The sequence below is a fragment of the Oryza glaberrima genome, chromosome 3 (assembly GCF_000147395.1).
Source record: "Oryza glaberrima chromosome 3, OglaRS2, whole genome shotgun sequence".
Lineage (NCBI taxonomy): Eukaryota > Viridiplantae > Streptophyta > Magnoliopsida > Poales > Poaceae > Oryza > Oryza glaberrima.
This window is the reverse complement of record NC_068328.1, coordinates 3613134-3632204: the sequence shown is the minus strand read 5'-3', so window position 1 is coordinate 3632204 and position 19071 is coordinate 3613134. Positions and strand designations below refer to the sequence as shown.

Below are 19071 nucleotides of genomic sequence, written 5' to 3'. Positions count from 1 at the left end.
CCACATAGGGTATATACGTACTCGCGACATGAGGCAGTCGTCCTGTCTTAGCATTATCGTCGTCGTCATTTCTGTCACCTTGGTTGCCATCACCAACAACGCCGACGGCGCGCTAGCAAGCTCGCTGCCGCCGGCGCCGCCAGCGGCGGCGGCGGGGTGGACGGCGGTGGCGAACGTGAACGACAAGAGCATCCAGCAGGCGGGGCAGTTCGGCCTGTGGATCTATAGGCAGATCACACGTCTGTATTTTCTGCGGTACGTGAGCGTGGTGAGCGGCCAGACGCAGCCGTACAACGGCGGCTACAACTACCGGCTGGTGGTCACCGTGTATGGCGGCCCGAACTGGAAGACGACGCTGTACGACGCCGACGTGTGGGGCATCCCCGGGACGACGACCCACTGGTGGTTCCGCTCCTTCACTCCCAAGCGATCGTAGCGATGATGTGTGTCATTGTCAATCCCTTCTCAATTTCGCTCTGGTAGAATAAAATGTCATTTGTTTCTTATATCAGCTACTCCCTTCATTCTATAATATGGTAAGGGCCTCATCGTTTGGCTTTTTTCGTAATAAACCAAAACGGCTTATTAGAGAATAAAATTAAATTTGTTGGTAAAACTTTTATATATGTGTTTTCGGTTACTTAAAAGTCAATGCTGAAAAAGAAACTACGTTGAAAATATCCCAAAATCAATATCAAAATTAAGTTTAAAAATTTAAATTTTGGCTTTTTCTTTGGCTGTATAGGCCATCCGATGAAAGCCTAAACTTGTAGTATTAAAGATATATCATATTCAATACTGTATTGCTATATCAGATACGAAAGAGGGGGAAGAAAATCTTATTTTCGTTGAACTATAATAAGGCATTACGCAAATGTGTACACGTCGTGAATGTCATGCTATCGGTATTCTCTTTCTTTGCCCAATTCGAAGAAGATATGTACGGTTTTTCTTCTCTCAACTCGTACTAGATAGCACAGCGGAAGAACATAATTGGGCGGGCGGGCGAGAGGAGAACCGAGAAGGACACGACAACGTGGACGAGCCCAACTCATACTGATCCGGCCCAGCCACGCGAAAATCTCGCGTGACCCCGGTTTTGATCCATCGAATCAGAATCGCGGCCGGTTTGGATCCAAAAATAGCGCCGAATCGGTAAAACTTTAGGAGGCGCGCAACGTGAGCTCGCTGCCCGCTCCGCGCCCGTCGCTCCCCATCCAATTCGGCAAATTCCTCATCTCCCCGCGATCTCGCCACCCAGCGCACGCACGCACGCACGCACGAACGGCCGAGCACGCGGCCGCCGGCGCCGGCGGCGGCGTACGTGCGAGGAAGAAGGCCGGCCACCATACCGATCACCATTGTAGCGCCGCAGGAGGTGATAATCTGGGTCGTCGTCGTCGTCACTGCCGACGTACGGCGCCTAGCACCGGCTGCTGGGTGAGCGAACGAGCTCGACCGCGTTCGCGTGAATTAATGGCGGGGTGCCTGTGGCCGTGCGTGACCGGCGGCGGCGCGGCGGCGGACGGGGCGGGGAGCCTGTTCCGGTCGAAGGCGAGGGGCCCCGTGGAGGTGGTGCGGCACGCGCGGGAGCTCCTCGCCTTCCTCGCCGAGAACCACGACGCGTGCGGTGACAAGCGCGACGTCAAACGCGAACACAAGGTGGGTGATACACATTTTTCATGTATCGTTCGCTCGTTCCGTTCCGTTTCAACCGAGAGATGACGAGATATGTCCTAAATTAAAGCCTGATCTGAAAACGCAAAAGTTTAAAGGTTGCATATATCCAGTTGGATGTAGAGACCGGGTAAAAAAATACACTTCTAAAAAAATAGAAAACACAAACGTGAAAACGTTTTCCAATTTTAACGATATGGAAGTTTTTTATATGACAATTTACCAATGTCGCTTTCACACGATACATCGACGTTTTTCAACTTTTTTTTCGCGAACGTATAAAAAAAATTACACGTCAATATATTAGAAGGTAGAAGAGTTTTTGTTACACATCGCAATCAACCAGATAGGCCTATGCCAGGGGAAGGAGAAAAAAAACTGCAGGTAGGAAAAAAGAGAAACTACTTTAACATATTATTTTGAACCCCGTTTTTAACATATTATTGATTAAAGTGTTTAATTTTGTCTGCGCATATTCGAAAGCCACATTAATTTCAAACCAAAGATTGTATTAGACCCTATTTAGATGGGACTAAAACTTTTTAGTCCCTATCACATCGGATGTTGGACACTAATTATAAATATTAAACGTAGACTATTAATAAAACATATCCATAATCTTACTAATTCGCGATACGAATCTATTGAGCCTAATTAATCCATGATTAGCCTATGTGATGCTACAGTAAATATTCTCTAATTATGGATTAATTAGACTTAAAAATCTTTTCTCATGAATTAGCTTTCATTTATGTAATAAGTTTTATAAGTAGTCTATATTTAATACTCTAAATTAGTGTCTAAATATAGGGACTAAAGTTAAGTCCTTGGATTAAAACACCACCTTATTATTGTAGAATCAATTAACAGCTGAGCCTGTTGCCAATTAAACAGAAGATTTGACTAGAATAACTAGGCATGATTATATTAGTCGCTCTGCTTTCATCAAAATGAGCAGGAACTTAGTATAACAACAAAACAATAAACATATGTAGGGGGAAGTTGTGTTTGTCCAAAATTGTGTTAAGGTTAGACACTACAATTTATACGTTTAATCATTCATATCATCATATATAGGGGGATCTTATGCATTTGTGACTAAATACGCACTTGAACTAACATGTAGATGGCAGATCTAGCCAAAAGCATCGGGGAGATGAAATCCATCCTTTATGGAAATGGCGAGGCAGACCCAGTCGATGAAGCTTGCTCGCAGTTGACGAAGGAGTTCTTCAAGGAGAATACCAATAGTCTTCATCTACTAGTTGTTTGCCTTCCATACATGGACCTGGAAGTATGTCAAAGGGATCCATATATATTTGATATTTTTCAAGAATTTAGATTCTGCATTTTGTTTAATCTAAGTTATTGTTTAAGAAATTCTCTAGATAAAGGAAACCCATATAGGACCATGACCCACTTTATCCTCAAGAAGCTTATCTGCACCAACACATATAATTTAAAACTTCTTATAATTTAAGAGGGTTTTTCTTTCGCTTTTACTCAGACTCAGAAGGATGTCACTCAAGTTACTGCGAATTTGCTAAGGCAAAAGGTAGATTATAGGATGGTTGCCTCTGATTATTTGGAAGAAAACCAGGATCTTTTGGATGTTCTAATGTCTGGGTAAGTAGTCAGTTAGTTCTTCCTTAACCATGCATTTCTATGATATGTTTTTTTCCCTAGGACATAAATGTTATGGACTTCATTCTTCACATTCAACCCATAAAAGAGTTATATGATCTTCATTCTTTACATTTACACAACCTGTGTACAGGTATGACAACATGGACATTGCAATACATTATAGTGCAATTCTAAGGGACTGCATACGGCACCAAGTCGCTGCAAGGTAACAAGACCATGATTTACATTACTATTTTTAATTAATTATGAAAAAAATATATACATTTTATTAAAAAATATATATAATATAGCAAGTAAATTTCACAGGACAAAGCATCACCGTTAATATCATGTTTCTTCTTTCTTTATCCAATATATCATTGTTTGCTTGGCGAATTATTTATATGGTTACCAGTTACCACTCACTTTCTCATGATCTTCAATTAATCAACTTCATAATTTTGCAGGTATGTATTAGAGTCTCAGCATATGAAGAAATTTTTTGATTATATACAATATCCAGACTTCAACATAGCATCTGATGCCTTCAAGACCTTTAAGGTGATTATGTCGTCCATCTTGTACTTTTAATCTTCTCCTTGATGAATGACGATTATTCCAAAGGAGAGACTCATCCTTTTCTAGATCATGTTTGTTTATGCTCCCTTCTGCCTTTGTTGGGACTCGTAAACGATTTTAACAGAATATGAGCAATCATCATAGTGTGTTGTCTGAACAAATGTCTTTTGGTGTTGATAATGGCAATTGTGCTCAATTTAACTTTTAACAGGAACTCCTCACAAGGCATAGATCAAGTGCTGCTGAGTTCTTTTCAAATAATTACGATTGGGTAAGATTTCTCATTGCTAGTAACGGAGATGTTAGTATTCATCAACTTCTATTTTTGACCTTTGACAAACCTCCATTGACATATAATTGCAATTCATGTGACAGTTTTTTCCGGAATTTAACTCAAAATTGCTGTCATCATCCAACTATATCATTCGAAGGCAAGCCACTCAGGTACACATTTTTTCTTGCGTTAGCTGTATATTTCACCTAAATTTTACATGATGATTGACTCGAATTTTGATGATTTGTGATATGCACATGATATGTTTTTCAGCTACTAGGAGACATTCTTCTGGATAAGTCAAACACAACAGCAATGGTGCGCTATGTTAGCTCAAAGGATAACCTCATAATACTAATGAACCTTTTAAGGGTAAGATCTCATATCTCATATACCATTTTTGTGTCCTAATCTCAATCTATATTTAAGGCCGTCTATGTTCTTTTTGTTGTTAAAAAATGAAATACAACTTTCAAAAAAAATTGAAATACAACAGTACTGTCGCATCTTGGTTCCTTAATTTTCCTTTGTTCAGTAATCTCGTAGCTAATATGAGTTTATTTTAATATGATATGATGTGTTGTCATTACCAGGAGCAAAGCAGGGCCATTCAAGTTGAGGCTTTTCGCGTTTTCAAGGTACAATTCGTGTTAACGCACGAAAAATTCGTCAGTTTGCAAAACGAATACTGAACATCTTCTTGCATGTACATTCAGCTGTTCACTTGCAATCCGAAGAAGCCACCTGAGATCGTGGGTATACTGGTGACAAACAAGAGCAAAATCCTCAGGTTCTTGGCAGATTTCACAATAGAAAAAGGTAAAGTGTACCTTTTGTGATCACTTCTTTCCATGATAAAATCATAAATCATAAATCAAAACCGGTTTGCTAAGACACTTGCTCTGTTCTTGCAGAGGATCAGCAGTTCGAGGCCGACAAAGCCCAGGTTGTCACCGAGATATCGGCCATGTGATCAAACAACCGGAGAAAGCGTTGATATCCACAGAGAGTGGAGTTCCTCTTGTTTTCGTTTTCTTCATCATAATCTAACCAAATGGAAAGGAAATCAAGCTGATTCTACTGCTACGATGCTTGTGGTTTGGGCTACTTGTCCATTGAACTTGTAACTGGGCCGTTTGCTTGATAGCCTCTACTACTACTAATGTGTGCGCCCTTCCTCTCAAAAAGGAAAAAAAAAAGAGAATTTTGTCAGCTCTTCCATCCTGCCACTTGCGCGAGACCGCGACGGGAAAAAAATATGGATATTTTGGTCAAAGTCCTCCTGTGGGTTCGATCGAACACATGGCAAATCGACAAATTCAGAGAAACCAAAACGAATGGATGAATGATGAGCTTGTTTCAAATCAAAAGACAAAAATTAAGCGGCTATATTTACATCAACACGGTGACCGAGCTGTATCAAAGGAGGAGAGATACATAATAGACTAGTTCATCCTCCTAATTAACTTATCTTTTTTTTGAGTAAAAAAGAAGAAGAACAAAAAGGAAAAACTGTGAAGCGACTAGGCGGAGAAGGCGCCGTCCATGGCGGCGACGGCGGGCCCGGACTTGGGGTCGACGTTGAGCAGCGCGACGTTGACCGTCACCCCGGCGGCGGCGGCGTCGACCCACGAGCTGCACACCTTGATGACGGCGCCGAAGTTCCTCCTGGACTCCGCCGCCGCGCCCTCCTCGCCCGGCGCCCCCCTCTTGAGCTTCCTCTCGAACTCCTCCGTCACCAGCAACGCGATGTCCGCCATGACCAAACTCTCAGACACACTCCTCAAAGCTCAAAGCTCAAACTCGGTGTCGTAGTACGTGTCTGTGGGTGGCTTGTGAAATTCTGTGTGTGGGAGAAGGGATTTTATAGGGGGGTTTGGGTTGGGTTGCGTTTGCGTTTGCGTGGAGAGGAGGCTGGGTGATGGGTGCGGATAAGTCGATGGGCTCGTGGCTTTGGAATGGATCAGTGGATGGGTCGCTGTTGGGTTTTCCTTGTTTACTGGGTGCGCTTTGCCTGTTTTTGCGGACGCGGCTCTGGGTGCGGCCGTACGTTCACGTTGGTTGTTCTAGCGCTTTTTCAATTCCGTTGGCGGGTGGGTCAGTGGGTGGGTGAAGCTGAAGGAGTCGTGGCCTCCTGGACCGACACCACGGTCATGGTCCATTCCTGCGTGCGAAACGTTCTGTAGCAAATGGATTCTTTTTTTTCCCCCCTCCTGTTGGTGCCTGAGTAGTACTACATCCTGTCCCACTATACGCGCCGTCGTGGTTTTCCGCACTCAACGTTTCATCATTCGTCTTATTTAAATGATTTATGAAAAATTTAAAAAGAATAGTCTCACATAAAGTATTGTTTATGTTTTATCATGTAATAAGAAAAAAATAATATCTTTTCAAATAAGACGGACGATCTGAACACGGAAACCTACACTGTACTTATATTGGGATGGAACGGAGGTAGTACTAGACATAAGATTTATTTTATTTTAGGACGAGTGAAATACTACTACTGCTATGTTCTTTTCTCCAACAAGAGTTAGATGAAGATTAAGATTTTCGTGGCACACTTTTCAAACTACTAAATGGTGCGTTTCGTGCGAAAACTTTTTATACGAAAGTTATTCTAAAATATCATATTAATCTATTTTTCAAGTTTATAATAATTAAAACTTAATCAATCATAAGTTAATACATTTATCGAAACATTTAATATATATATATATAATGTAGATAATTCACTATAATAATTTGGTCAATAACCTATTTATTTCTTTTCTTTTCTTTCTTTCAAAATTGTCACAATGATCACTACGGAGTTATGAGTTGTTGGGTGATTGGACACGAAGTTGTAAGAGAGTTTTTTTTAATAATGAAAATGGTATACATTATACATATCCAGCATCTACCGATAAACACACACTAATATTTTTTTTATAGTTTTTGATATCGAGTGGTAGGAGAAGCCCCTAACCCCTCTGAAAAAAAATAACCAACTGAATTAAAAGCTAACACAGGGCCATGGCCTCATGGGGTTGAGATAAGTTTTTTTTTTTTTAATCGTTCGCACAATCGCACGTTACCATCGCACAATCGCATAGTCTTTGGGATGAAAATGACCGTGAACAGTCACATGTTACATGTCGTGGCAGCAGTAGTATATCTTTCCTTTCTCTCTCTTTGCCCAGCGTTGAGCCGTTGATGGAGGCACACACCAGTACACACCACATCGTGCTCGTTTGAGTGGTGCAGGCCTCGGTGAGGCAGACAGGTTAATTGTACGTCCCTCATCCTGCTGATTTGTACAATTGTACTACGAGATTTGTGATTGCGAGTTTTCACCCAAGTTTTTATTTTACTTAGGCAACTGGGTGTAAGGGTATAGCGCTATCATTTCCATGTGCAGCTGACTACAAAAACTCTGAGACAAGTGGTCGTTTGTATATGCAACTAACGTGAAAGTCGCCTACGCTTGATGCGGCTCACACTACTGCACCACCGGCCGGCAACAAGGACTAAGTTTGGAGTCAAATCGTTGCGTTCAGAATCAGACGCATTAGTATGTTTAATCAAAATTTTCTCGTTTAATAATGGTTTCAGTTGCAGAATAATTGAGTGAAGATACAGTATGGTTTGCGATGTTGCGAGTGGGAAACGTTGCTGTCTCCCTGCTATTCATGCGCGTGAATGATTACGGGACGAAAAGCACGATGAGAAAACGAAATCAGGGGTCCTACAAAACCAGGAATGCCGCTAAATATAACGGAATAAAAGGTACATATATATGAGAAAACCAAAAATTAAGCAGGGGAAAATAAAACAGAAGAATACAAGGAACCCACGTTAGCTGTCCACGGTTTTGGGCACTCTGGATGTTTCTCCTCAGACAAACCACAGCTTCACATGGTTCTGCAAAAGCAGTTTTGGCTCACTCCAACATTGTGATTTTTCATTTCATCGCGACATCGCGTGCACGACAGAAGAAATATTCTACCTAAGCTCTCAAATCTTTGCCACACTGACACAGTCCAATTTACGAGTGTGCAAGTGTGGGGTTGTTGCTTTGTGCATTTTCCGTGTGATGAGAAAAAAAAAATATCCCCTTGCAATTGTTACAGGCCTACAGCTCCGTAAAACCTCAGTATTTTCGGCAGAGAATTGGGCCCAGCTGGATGCTTTATCTTCGTCGAGCTCTTCAGCACAACATACACCGTACACGATTTGCTGCTTTCCGTTGTAACAGTATTACAGTACAAAAACGAACAAAGATGACGGGTACAGCTCACATCTGAAAGTTGATTGGTACAGCTTAGCACACAGCTTATACATTCTTCAGGAGTTTGATGAGCATGGCAGTTATCTGCACCATCAATAGCTGATCTACATTTCCTCACTGCACTCGAGCAAGGGACGAACTTTTGGAGCTCTTCACTGTATTACTGACTTGCGACTTGGCAGCCGGGAGCTTCTTGTGCACCCAGATCCCGTGTATGATCAGAATAACCAATAGGTTAAAACCCAATAGATAGATCAGGGAAACTTCCAACAATTCTGCAGATATCATAGAATGCCATGGATCTTCAAGCAATCATGCATCAGTCCCTGCAAAGTATGTCGGTGAAAACAGAGACCGCCTCTTGCAGGTAGGATGACCTGTGGTCGTCGGGCACAGGAGCGTTAAGCATCGTCCGAAAGCAGCCCATGTAGAGATCTGGCGTCAAGCCCTCGCCGGGGGAGTTCATTAGTAGCTCGCACAGCTCCTCTGCCATCTTCGAGAAGCATGCCCTGCATACTCAAAATTGAGAACAAATCCTGAGAATAGATTCAAAAAGAAGCCTAGAAAATGCACCAGTATGTGTTGAACTCAAAATAGACATAGTCAGATTGTCCGTGCATGATCGTGTAATGACCATGAATTTCCACACTGGCCATAGTTTGGTTTTGGATTGAAATATATAATCCTGGTAAAATGAAAATAGCTTATTGCAAATCTGGTTACGAATTCACTGTGTTATGTCGTTCGGACTGAGGCTGCTTCACTTTAAACATGAAAAATAAGTGGCAGTAATTTCACGCAGAGATCGATATTTGATTTCTTTTCAAGTTCTGGATCTGTTACAACATAGAATCACATCTTACCTTGCCTCAACAGGTAATTTACTTCCCCAGACTATCAATGAATCATTTAACCGGCCAAAGAAAGCGCTGCATGATTCATTTTTCTTCTCAAGTTGATCCTGAAAGATAAAACAAGGTTGTGTTATCCACAACTTTCAGGAACATGTTGAAACTGTAAAAAACAAAAACTTACTGGATCATCCATGGTACTTTCTTCTTGCATAGAATTTCTTAGAATGAAGAAGTCTATGTATATTCCAGCACTAAGTTCCCAGTCAGCAATTTCAGACTTGTGATCCTCCAAAGAGCTTGTAATGTCCCAGATCTCTTGATGCTTAGCTGAAAAATGGGTTAACAGAACGTCTGGTTGAAAACTCATACCATGATGACAACCATGCAATATTTATCAACACAAGCAGAAAAAAAATCTATAAGACACCTTCATGAAACATATGAACAAAAAATATTTAAACAGAATAACAAAGATATCTGTAAGAAGCTTCATATTATTAGGTTTTGGGGTCAATATAGTTGTACATTTATGTACAGGAAACAAGGCGCAAAACTGAATTAGAGTATTTAGAAAACCTATTTGTTTAGAGTAATGTATGAAAAACTTACATGACAGAAACAAAGAATGAGCAATGGATGTCATGAAAATTGTATGGGCTTTCTTCCAGTTGCCACACAGAATATAATTCTCCAGTGCGCTTTGCTGATCTCCATAGTATTCATTGTAAAGAGCCTGTATAAAGATAATCAGTTACACAAGGTTGAAGTGCAATATTTTCCTGGTAGTCGCATTCTTAAGAATTTGCAATGCTCATTTCACTTTTAAAGCTACATGCATTTCTATCAGAAAATTTGTATAAAACGAAGTTGCTACTCACCAGAGCGTCATGCATCCATTCTACTGGAATACCAAGTTCTGCAATATAAACTCTCTGAGTTTCATCCTTGCTCCATGATTCGCAATATTGTGACAAAATTTCCCTGATCAACTTCTCATGGATGTATGGGGCGTCATCAAGATGAGGCATATGTAGAATGACATAGATAGCCCAATGGCACTTCCCCAGACACAATAATTGGTAAACAAAACTCAAATCTAGCACATGAAGATCATTTGAACTGAAAGCACCGATAGCTTCCAGAATGGAACACTGATGCCAGATCATATGGTAGTCCAAGGGATCATATGAAGATGAGAATGCACTGAACATAGTTTTTAGCATCCCAAACTTCTCGTCTTGATTTGCATGAAGCAGCATTAGATAAAAGGATATGTCAAAGCGGTCACCTGGGGACCATTGAAGTGACTCATCAAGGGGTCCTTCATCTATATATACAGGTACAGGATATGGGACTTTGCCCTCACCAAGGAGCTGGTGATAAGAGTGAATGATAATATCAAGTGATGCATCAGGTGATAGTTGATACCACATTATTAAACCAAGGTACCGTTTCCAGTCAATTGATGAATCTACCAACGCGCCTTGTACATTACCAGAAAGCAACTCATATATCTTTAACCTGTCTTCCTGAATATAATCAAAATCCAGACCATTTGTTTTCCACAGATCCAGTTGCTGAGAAAGGTCAGAACGATTTAGCATTGACCCACCTGCCTGGCTTAGCAAAATTGCCAGTCGAACATCACCCCTCGAGGCAGCAACTTCTGTGGCTGTGTCTAATTGCCGACCAGTCAAAAGCAGAATAATATGTTCCAGATACCTGGCATCATTTAAGGAGCCCGCCTCTCCTTGAACCCGATGACAAACACTGTCCTGTAACCAATTGCTAAAGTCTGCTCTTCTAACCAAAGGGAGTGCTTCAAGGTCTATGGCAACAGTACCTTCTTTCTTATCTAAAATCATCCCCTCCTGGTCCTCATCACCAGTAGGCTCTAACTGGTTGCCAGTTGCTCTTTCTGAGAACAAGACCCGAATAAGCTCCCAAACTGTAACCTGGTGCATTAACAGCACACGAGAAGACATAGATAAATCACTGACTTCAAGCTGCCTTTCAATGATGTCAATATAAGATCTGCAAATATCTGGCAACACAAAGCGACTTGCCACAACCTTCTGAAGCTTCAATTTAAACAAGTCAGACTCAGTCTCCAGATATTCATGATGAAGCCTCCTATGGAGATCCAGCGGGTCTGAGAAGCACAGATCAGTCAGCTCCTCCTTAATTTTGTTCTTCTCATCACGTACAACTTTGTCGCCTGCAACTTTCTCTATGTGAATAACAGAAGATAGACCAGTTCCGGGTCTATTGACAAGACTGCCAGAATGTACAAGGATGCCATTTGGTCCCCAACCAACACGAAATGACCTGCCCATAAATAAAGCAGCATCCACAACACAATTGGAATATACGTTCCCAGCCACAGGAGTTTCCTGATCAGATGGCAACTTAAAGCCATCCACCTTGGTCATTCTCACTGGAAATCCCTTGTTTTGCCCAGACATAAGAATACCATGAGAAGATGGGCCATGTTCTGAAGAATTTACACTGTATTCCAGCAGAGCCTGTGGTTCTCTCCTACCAATTACACCAGGTCTCCTGCTGACTTTCAGAGAAGAACCATGCAAAGGAGAGAGAGACCTTAGCCTCAAACCTTTAGCACTTGAGTTTGGTGAATCCACATTCATCTTCTCACTGCTGAAGTATCTCTGATCAGATGGGAATCCATCCTCCATATCTTCATCACCTTCCTCATTGGAGAACATCGTCATCCGCATTTCATGCATCTTTGCAGGGTCAAGCCCAAGATGAGCAGGCAACGAACGTGAAAGCTCCAGCTCATGACCATTTGCAGGTGGGTCTCTTACTTCCGCAATAGGCTGCCGAACAACCACCTCATCCATCACAACATCCTCTTCCTCCTCGTCCACAAGACCGAATCGACTAAAATGATCAACCTCGAACTTCCACCTGCCGCTCGAGTGGTTGAACGAAACGAACCTAGCGCCTTGCTTTCTCGTTTGACACTTAAGCAACTCCCCAAGAGCGCTAGGCTCTGGAAGCACGCTCAAATTCAGCATCAACGTCACTTCTGCTGGCTTATTAAGACCTTGCCCTAAAGGCGGCTTGCTAGCCTCATCCTTGTAAACCTCCACAGAGTGCCTACCGAACTTAACGATCCCATTCAGGTCCATCCCCCTCACATCAGTGTCACCGGGGAAGTGAATTCGCCCATACCCGACCCTCCCGACGACGAAATCCGGGACCCTGCTGCAGTAGCCAGGGTCAGCCGCCTCCCTCTCCACCAGCTCATCGATCGACGGCTTGGTGAAGTAATCGCCATGGCGGAGCACGGGGAACACCGGGTCGGAAGACATGGCAGGCCAATGAGGCGACCGAGACAGAATCAGCAAGCCCTAGCGCCGCCGGACTTCATATCTTCATGCGCAGCCAAGCCCTTCGCTCCACCAAACCACTCCAGATTCAGATTCTTCTCCTCACTTGGGAAACCAACTGCTGCAAACAAAATCCCCCAACAAACTGCAGGGGGTTCGAGAGGAGGAGAGATTCGGATTAGATTTGAACAAGGGGAATGAACTGCGGGTGGATCTCCGCGCGGAGACTGCGCAGGGGGTCGGGAGGGGAGGAGGGCTACGGGAGGAGAGCGGTTACCTTCGAGGGCGAGGAGGTTCGCCGGCGGGGAGGACGCCGCCGCAGCCGCCGCGAGGGGGAAGAGGAGGAGGCGGCGGCTTGAGCGGAGCGGAGCGGCGGCCGGCGAGGAGGAGGAGAGGGGGGAGCTCGCACTAAACCCTTCGCGAGGATTTCTGGGGCATCCGAATTATCGTGACCGTTGGATTGAGTGATGGAGCATCATCCTGCCGTTCATTTCCCACTCCAGCATCTCTTCTTACGCTTTCCCAAGTGATCCGAACCAGGGGCCAAAGTGAAAAGTATCAGACCTGTAGTACCAACGGGAGCGGTCCAAATAAGTAATAAGGGGGTAAAGAGAAAATTTATGGATCATTGCTAATGGTAGCGATCATAATCACTTAATCAGGGGCTAAAGTAAAAAAATTACGGAGCTTGATAGTGTACTACTTTGATAGCAGTCCAAATAAAAGGACTAACGTGAAAAATGTTGTGGATCGCGTGTTACAAATGCGATTTAGAAATGGACTAGTTTGAGAACTTCCATGCTGGGGGAATTAGCGGCTCAACTCGGCAGCGCCGGCGAGAAGGTCAGTCTAGATTTATTATTACGGTTATTATTAGTCTTTTTTGATAAACTTATTTTATAAATAGACCTCTGAAATATTCCATGAATATACCATTTTTCTCAACACCAAAGGTTATTGGCACCTTGGCGTCAACGACACTTCTACCGACACTCTTCCTACCATGGTAGCTAAGTTACTGATGTAAATAAGGTTTGTGTTAAAGAGACTAAGACTGAAGGCTTATATGTAAAAAGATTCGAAAAAAGGTTTAAATTTTCTCCAACAAAAGCATCGGCATCTTTAGCATCAAAGGACCTATATTTATTATAAAAATATTTTATAAATAGGTCCTTACACCTCTACATCTTGGCTGCTAGGGGAGCAAGGGTGTCGGCACCCGTGCGTTGGCACCGAGACGTTGGACCTTGGGGGCTAGAAAATTATCCATTTTCCTAGAATAATTTTTTTATGGTCTATTGTAAAACAAGTTTTCAAAAAAGGTCCACGTAAAAAATCTAGGTAGGCCGGGCGTTCGCCAACGATCCATTTGGCAGGCAGCGGCCCATGCGGAATCAAGTCTTGGACTCGGGTTGGGAGAACTCCAGCGAGGTAAGAAGATATAGAAATGTTCATCGTTTTCAGAAATGTTTTAAGACACATTCGACTGCAGTCTGCAAAACCATATCTTGGTGCACAGCAAGCATATATCTTGGTGCACAGCAAGCATACATTTATTAGTTTTTCTTTTGGATACACATGTTGCCCCTAAGGCCAACACTGCTTACAATCACCCATGGCCTTCTCACTGTTGCAGAACTGCCACTTTTACAATGGGAAAGCCACACCTACATGGTCCTTTCCTTCCATCTTATTCTTGGGATTTCCACACCTACATGGTTCTGCCACCGTTACACAACACATCAACTGGAACTGGAAGCATGTACATGGAAAGAGTTGGCTGGGCTACCGGTAGCATCATGACATGAATCTTCTTGCGTTGAGGATGGCAGACGGCTTTGGTATTCAGGGTGCAGCTCTCAGAGCCCTGACATTGCATAGTCCATGGCATCCACCAGGTAATCTGCATGAAAGTAGAATTTCCTTTAGTTACTCTATGGGCAATGCAGTAATGGCAAAGTTTTGTTTGAGACAGTTCATACGAACCTGCATCATCCCTTGTAAAGCACATTGGTGGTTTTATCCTGAAGACATTACCATGCAGACCACCTTTTCCAACTAAAATGTTGAGATCTGGTTTACAAGGATGAAGAGGCAAAGTGTTAACAGGGCTTTATTAGTATAAACTAATAATGATGCGATCATGGAAAAGAGAAAAGGAATAAGGAAAGCACCCTTGAGTTTCTCAAACAATAAATTGGTCTCGGCCTTGGCAGGTGTCTTCTCCTTCCTATCGGTAACAAGCTCCACCCCAAGCATCAATCCCCTCCCTCTAACATCTCCAATGACTGACAACAGAAAGACCAAATGATGGGATTAGACAGATTAATCAATAATAAATAGTTGAGTGAAAATGTTACTCAGATGAAAGGCATCATCAACTAAAGCAACAATGTTGAATCAAGCAGAATGTAAACTGGCGATGTTGTTATACAAATATAACCAAAGATTGTAGATTTTACTTTCATGCTTTTGCTGGAGCTCTTTTAGACGATTCACCAAATGAGATCCAACATCAGCACAATGTGCCTGGCGTTTCTCCTTGTCAAGAACCTTGAGCACAGCAAGTCCACCAACGGAGCAAACAGGGTTTCCACCAAATGTGTTAAATTGGATTTTTTGCGCCAGCACATTTGCAATCTCCGGTGTTGTTACAACTGCCCCCAAAGGTAGACCATTTCCAATTCCCTACAAACAAAAAAAAAACATCAGCAGTAAATGATGGCAACAAAATTAAACCTTTGAGGCTTATTTTTCCAAGGTCCATTCAAATGTATGTGTGTTGGGTGAAGACCTTTGCCATTGTTACAATGTCAGGAATAACATCTTGCGTCTGAAATCCCCAATAGTGACTTCCAGTTCGACCAAATCCACTCTGGACTTCATCAGCTATACAAACACCACCAGCCTTCCGGACAGTGTCATAAGCTAACTTTAAATATCCAGGAGCTAGTTCAACTGCACCTCCCACGCCCTACATTCATGTTCATGTATCAACAAGATCGCCATATCAGTAAGTTCTTTCAGATAAAAAGATGAGGAAAGCTACAATCTTTCGATTATGTAAAAAGTATCATATAAAAAATCATACTTGGAAAGTTTCAGCAATGAAACCCGCAACCCTTCCAGAGGTACCATAATTTATTTGTTCTTCGACTTCCTTGGCATAAGCTACAGCATCAGACCCGAAAGTTCCACGGTAAGGATCAGGGTTCATGACATGATGTATTTCGCCCTGCAAATGTTGTGATAAGATTTTGCTTCATTTTCATAGATAAAGACTAGTTTGCTACTACCTCCGTTTCAGGTTATAAGACTTTCTAGCATTGCCCACATTCATATAGATGTTAATGAATCTAGGCACACATATATGTCTAGATTCATTAACATATATAAGAATATGGACAATATTAGAAAGTCTTATAATATGAAACGGAGGAAGTACTTTGCTATGTATAGATAGACAGTTCAAAGTAAAAATCAGTTTGCGCAAATATAACCGGTGGTTTAAAATCAGCATTATGAAGAACAAATAAAAGAGGGCATAGATCGAAGGAAGTTAGCTATTCTTGGGTAACACAATGCACTCGGTAATTGTACAGCTGATAACCATGCTTATTTTGTTATAGACGTGTAACACCACCTAAATAAACTTTTTTCTCTTTAAATGGATGTGTATAGCTCCTGCCATTTTACTGCTTCAAAAAAATATAATAACAACTTAAAGTTAATTCTTTTCCAGAAAAAATAAATGAAGTTAGCTTAGGTGCTGTTTGCTTCGAGAGTTTTCTTCCACAATCTGATCACGTTATTACTTGTTTGCTTCGAGTACAATGGGATCAGGTACCTTGGGAAACAATACGGACCTAATACAAACTCATTACCTACCGCCTGATATCAAGCGTTTTCTGAAAACATTACAGCGTAAGTGATCTTCCGCTCGAATCCAAACAAAGCATGGTATCACTTGCTCTGTTTCCATTCACGGTGTGATATTTACATTTGCCTTACCAAGTTTCAACCAAACAGCACCTTAGATGACTTGATGAAAAAGAGTAGGAATTGCACTTATGCTTCACTATTACTTGTCGGTACTGTGATAGGACCATTCTCAGCTACAGACCATCTTAAGCTAGAGTGCATTAATTGAATTGTAGCAGTAGTACTGGTATTATTAACAGAACACAAACCTGAGGGATTGGGTACTTCCACGTCTGCAAACCCGTCAATCCTATTGTTCCAGCACTACCACCATGATAAGCATTTCTCAATGCAATCATATTGAGATTCCCACTGTACAGCCGAGCCATCAGCATCGCCAGTTCATTCGCTTCAGTCCCAGAATTCACAAAATACACCACCTGCAGGCATCCTCAGATATGAAACAATTATTTCCATGCAAATCAATGAGTTGTTTTACAATTTACATCATGATCGACTTCAAAGTATCTTTGACCTTGAGATTTCCCGGCATCTTGGACGCGAGCGCTTCTGCAAACTCGACGATGGGTTGATTCAAGTATATGGTGGTCGTGTGCTGGAGCAGCTTGGTCTGCTCCACCACAGCGTTCACGATATCCGGATGGCAATGGCCGCATGAAACTGTCACGATGCCTCCGAAGCAATCGAGGTATCTCTTCCCATTCTCATCGTACAGATACTGCATCTTCCCTTCCACAATGTTCAGCTGTAAAATGGACAAAAAAAAATGCATTCCATTTTAAAATGAAAAACAGAAACACATGCCTTTCGCTATGATTCTTACTAGTATAACAGTTTTTTTTTTTTTTACGAAAGAGCATGTAGCCTACTGATTGCAGTGATTTGAGTAGTACCCAAGGCCCTGAGTTCAAATTTCCATATAAACGAATTTCATATAGGGTTGTTTTGCGGGGCTAAGTTATATATTTCAATAGTCGTATATATCCAGTTGGATATAGAGGTTTGGTAAAAAATACCCTCTCTAAAAAAAAGAACATATTATTTTTTAGGGCGTTTAAACACATTAGTTTATTGGTGAATAAAAAAAAAGGGGAATAGATACGATCGAATCAGGGTTTGTACCGGCTTCTGGTAGTAGTAGAACACAGACGATCCAAGAAACTGCTTCCTCTTCGCGAGGATCTCATCGCCGCTCCACCCGGCGTACGGCCTGGGCCGGTGCTCGAACGGCGGCATCACCGGCGGCGACCGCGCCGGAACCTTCTCCGCCGGCGCCGCCTCCGACGACGACACCAGCCTCCGCAACGCCTCCCCCGGACCCCACCGTCTCCCGGCGCCGCCGGTGGCTCCGCGGCGGAGCAGCAGCGACGACGACGACGACGCCGCCATGGATCAAATCACGCACGGACCGATTCTTCCACCAAAACAACAACAACTCGCGAGAGTTGGAGCCGTGCGGATTACTGCGGAATTATATCGGGTTGGTGAGATTGAGATTGGATGAGAAGGAGACGAGACGAGATAGGATGGTGAGGAGGCAGTGGCGGGCAGTGTGTGTCAAGCCGCGGTGGCGATGACGTGGAGGGTTCCAGATTCCGGTAGGAGATAGCGATGGCGACGCGACTAGCAAAAAAGTAATAAAGAAGAAGAAAAAGAAAAGAAACCTCGTGGGGTTTGGAAGTTTTTGATGGTTTGCGAAGGAGTGATGAGTGTATGCTCTGAGTCACTGACACGTGGGGGCAGGAGGGAATCATGCTGAATCGGCCTCTGACAAAAAAAATAGTTGGAGGTGAATCGTGCTGAATTCCCGAGAGAATCTGAACTGTTTGGTACTGTAGTATCTTTGATACTTTACGCACTTGGATACTTTACGCCTTCAGATGGCGTTTGCGGAAAACACTCTTTCCCGCCTCCGTGGTCTGCCTCTCCCCCGTTGCGGCGGTGGAACTTATTTTTGCTTCTTTGCTGCTGCTGCTGCTGCTGCTGAAATGAATGAATCTCTGAAGCCTGAATTTGCCTGCCCGTGCCAAACGCATGCCGAGATCTGAATTGACAGTTTTTGTTGAGCGTGTACAAATGCCATACTGCCAAAGCGAACTAGAGTAAGTCTAATAGTATAACCCACTACTAGCTCTAAACCAATATAATAGCCAATTCATACGATAGTTACTTACGATACTATTAATGTATGGTTCCACATGTCATACACATAGTATGTCTTGTAATCGTGCAGCAGCTAGCTACATATCTGTAGCCCGCTGCTCTTCTCTCTCATGGTTTATTCCATTAAAATATTTTTATAGCTGGCTAATAGCATGCTATTGTACCTGCTCTCAGATATGTTCAGGCAAATCCAATCTTTTTTCAGAGCTCTGTGCAGGACGCGATCTCTGATGGATATGCAAATATTGTACACTACTATCGAACTGCCTTCAGACTTTCAATCTCTCGTTTGAGAGATTGCATTCACAGAGTTTGTAACACAACAAAAAC

At 42.6% G+C, this 19071-nt stretch overlaps 4 protein-coding genes across 5 annotated transcripts; 1 reads left to right on the top strand and 3 right to left on the bottom strand.

Moving 5' to 3' along the window:
• The first annotated feature begins 1181 nt into the window (after nt 1-1181).
• Nucleotides 1182-5432, top strand: LOC127765888 (putative MO25-like protein At5g47540). The gene is made up of 11 exons (XM_052290857.1): nt 1182-1662; nt 2804-2971; nt 3185-3303; nt 3455-3529; nt 3771-3864; nt 4094-4153; nt 4258-4326; nt 4430-4528; nt 4750-4794; nt 4873-4975; nt 5071-5432. Exons 1-11 carry the CDS (start codon nt 1477-1479, stop codon nt 5127-5129), a joined length of 1077 nt encoding a protein of 358 aa, XP_052146817.1. The 5' UTR covers nt 1182-1476; the 3' UTR covers nt 5130-5432.
• A 62-nt stretch (nt 5433-5494) lies between these two features.
• Nucleotides 5495-6047, bottom strand: LOC127765889 (uncharacterized). The gene has a single exon (XM_052290858.1). The coding sequence runs from the start codon at nt 5914-5916 to the stop codon at nt 5680-5682; it is 237 nt and encodes a 78-aa protein (XP_052146818.1). The 5' UTR covers nt 5917-6047; the 3' UTR covers nt 5495-5679.
• A 2031-nt stretch (nt 6048-8078) lies between these two features.
• Nucleotides 8079-13074, bottom strand: LOC127766850 (nuclear pore complex protein NUP96). The gene is made up of 6 exons (XM_052292011.1): nt 12914-13074; nt 10159-12781; nt 9890-10013; nt 9462-9607; nt 9290-9387; nt 8079-8935 (listed from the first exon to the last, which is right to left on the bottom strand). The coding sequence occupies exons 2-6, from the start codon at nt 12616-12618 to the stop codon at nt 8746-8748; spliced, it is 3018 nt and encodes a 1005-aa protein (XP_052147971.1). The 5' UTR covers nt 12619-12781; nt 12914-13074; the 3' UTR covers nt 8079-8745.
• Nucleotides 13075-14123: 1049 nt separating this feature from the next.
• LOC127768525 (alanine--glyoxylate aminotransferase 2 homolog 1, mitochondrial-like) lies at nt 14124-18165 on the bottom strand. Of its 2 annotated transcripts, XR_008016597.1 has the most exons (10): nt 17701-18165; nt 17093-17323; nt 16827-16997; nt 15728-15871; nt 15431-15610; nt 15099-15324; nt 14811-14924; nt 14623-14709; nt 14426-14539; nt 14124-14347 (listed from the first exon to the last, which is right to left on the bottom strand). XR_008016597.1 is itself a non-coding variant. In XM_052294119.1 (9 exons), exons 1-9 carry the CDS (start codon nt 17965-17967, stop codon nt 14496-14498), a joined length of 1464 nt encoding a protein of 487 aa, XP_052150079.1. In that variant the 5' UTR covers nt 17968-18164; the 3' UTR covers nt 14124-14495. The 2 variants fall into 2 exon arrangements, 1 of the variants encoding a protein (XP_052150079.1); XM_052294119.1 differs by having other exon boundaries at nt 14124-14539; nt 17701-18164.
• Nucleotides 18166-19071: the final 906 nt, after the last annotated feature.